The sequence below is a fragment of the Mandrillus leucophaeus genome, unplaced genomic scaffold (genome assembly GCF_000951045.1).
Source record: "Mandrillus leucophaeus isolate KB7577 unplaced genomic scaffold, Mleu.le_1.0 Scaffold162, whole genome shotgun sequence".
Lineage (NCBI taxonomy): Eukaryota > Metazoa > Chordata > Mammalia > Primates > Cercopithecidae > Mandrillus > Mandrillus leucophaeus.
Genome location: NW_012101610.1, coordinates 814,968 through 816,612, shown reverse-complemented (window position 1 = coordinate 816,612; position 1,645 = coordinate 814,968). Strand labels below are relative to the sequence as shown.

Here is a 1,645-nt window from a genome sequence, read left to right as displayed (position 1 = left end):
CCCCTAGAATTGCAAGAAATAAATTTCTTTTCTTCATAAATTACTCAGTCTTGGGTACTCAGTTACAGCAACAGAAAACAGACTAAGACAATACTCTATTACATTCTTCATAAAGAAAAGCATGGGATGGAGATGGTATTATATTACAGGAATACATGCTGCAAATAATGATCCCACTACTTGCTGACTAGGTGACCTTGGAGCAGCTACTTAACCTTGTACATCATGGGTTTCCCCTCTGAATCATGAGGATGATAGTACACACTCTATGAGGTTATTGTGAAAATTAAATGAGATAACACAGAACATGGCAAGTATTCAGTACTAGGTCTTTTTGTAGCACTTGTTTTGAAATGTCTATAGATATAAATGTCTAATGTCTTTAGCTTTTCAAAGACCTTTTATAGTGACTAGGTGACCTTGGAGCAGCTACTTAACCTTGTACATCATGGGTTTCCCCTCTGAATCATGAGGATGATAGTACACACTCTATGAGGTTATTGTGAAAATTAAATGAGATAACACAGAACATGGCAAGTATTCAGTACTAGGTCTTTTTGTAGCACTTGTTTTGAAATGTCTATAGATATAAATGTCTAATGTCTTTAGCTTTTCAAAGACCTTTTATAGCTAAAATATATCCCAAAAGTATTTTCGGGAAAATAAGGTTGCAAACAAACTATTATAAAGTTGGCTACAGAAGGTTAAGGGACTTAACCAAGACAGCTGCTGTGCTCAGGCAGCTGATCTTCCCTTAGTTACTAGGGGGTGATATACTCCTAGGGTTGTGTTAATGAGGGCAAGTCTTAAACTGGCAGGAACAGACATCCAGGATTTGACAAAAAGGTTTCAAAATAGTCGTAGGCTTTTTCACTACCATATGTATTCATTTCCCTGTTATTTGTGTTTTCAGGGTGCATAAGAATTGTGGGGCTCATTTGACCTGAAACAGACATAGTAAACAAGCTAGCATTTTAATCCAGACCTCTACAACTCCATAGCTCACAACTGTAACCACTGTGCATAGCCATAAGTTGGCATCTGACCTGGTGACCAATGTCTCACCTGGCTCTCTTCTTCTAGACGCTCTCCAGCTACCCAATCAAGAGCATGATTGGTGCCCCCCTTGTTTACCGGATGTTGCTACAGCAGGATCTTTCCAGGTGATGGGGCTTTGAGGATTGGTAAGAGAGTCTGGCCCCATCCCCCTGACTCCCTCACATACATGCATGCCTATCTATCTGAATCTCTTGCACACAGATAACCCCATGAAGCCACTTGCATCATCAAAGCACCCAGAAACCAGGTCTAGGCCTGGGTGGACTTTGGTTCCAGGGAGGCTGAGGGGAAACTCTTATTTCTCTTCTTCAGTTACAAGTTCCCCCATCTACAGAACTGCCTCAGTGGAGGGGATTCCCTTTTTCCAGAAATTCTGGAGAACTGGAGGGCCCAGACTGGACTGGATATCCGAGAATTCTATGGCCAGACAGAAACGGTACCTGTTCCCAGGGGAACCATGGGCTGGATGCACTTTTTGGGCTTCAAAAGTGTCTTTGACAATAAAAAATGTTAGCCACCATTTATCATTCATTTATTTGAGAAATATTTATTGAGCCTCCATGAAGGGACAGGTACTGGGTATTGA

At 41.2% G+C, this 1,645-nt stretch overlaps 1 protein-coding gene across 1 annotated transcript in view; it reads left to right on the top strand.

Annotated features, from left to right (window-relative positions):
• LOC105536648 (acyl-coenzyme A synthetase ACSM2B, mitochondrial) overlaps window positions 1-1,645 on the top strand; it is a 42,433-nt gene that overhangs the window by 30,094 nt on the left and 10,694 nt on the right. Inside the window, exons 7-8 of the mRNA XM_011976064.1 lie at window positions 1,084-1,163; window positions 1,372-1,495. Coding sequence (XP_011831454.1) covers window positions 1,084-1,163; window positions 1,372-1,495 — 204 coding nt within the window. The remainder of the gene's footprint in view (window positions 1-1,083; window positions 1,164-1,371; window positions 1,496-1,645) is intronic.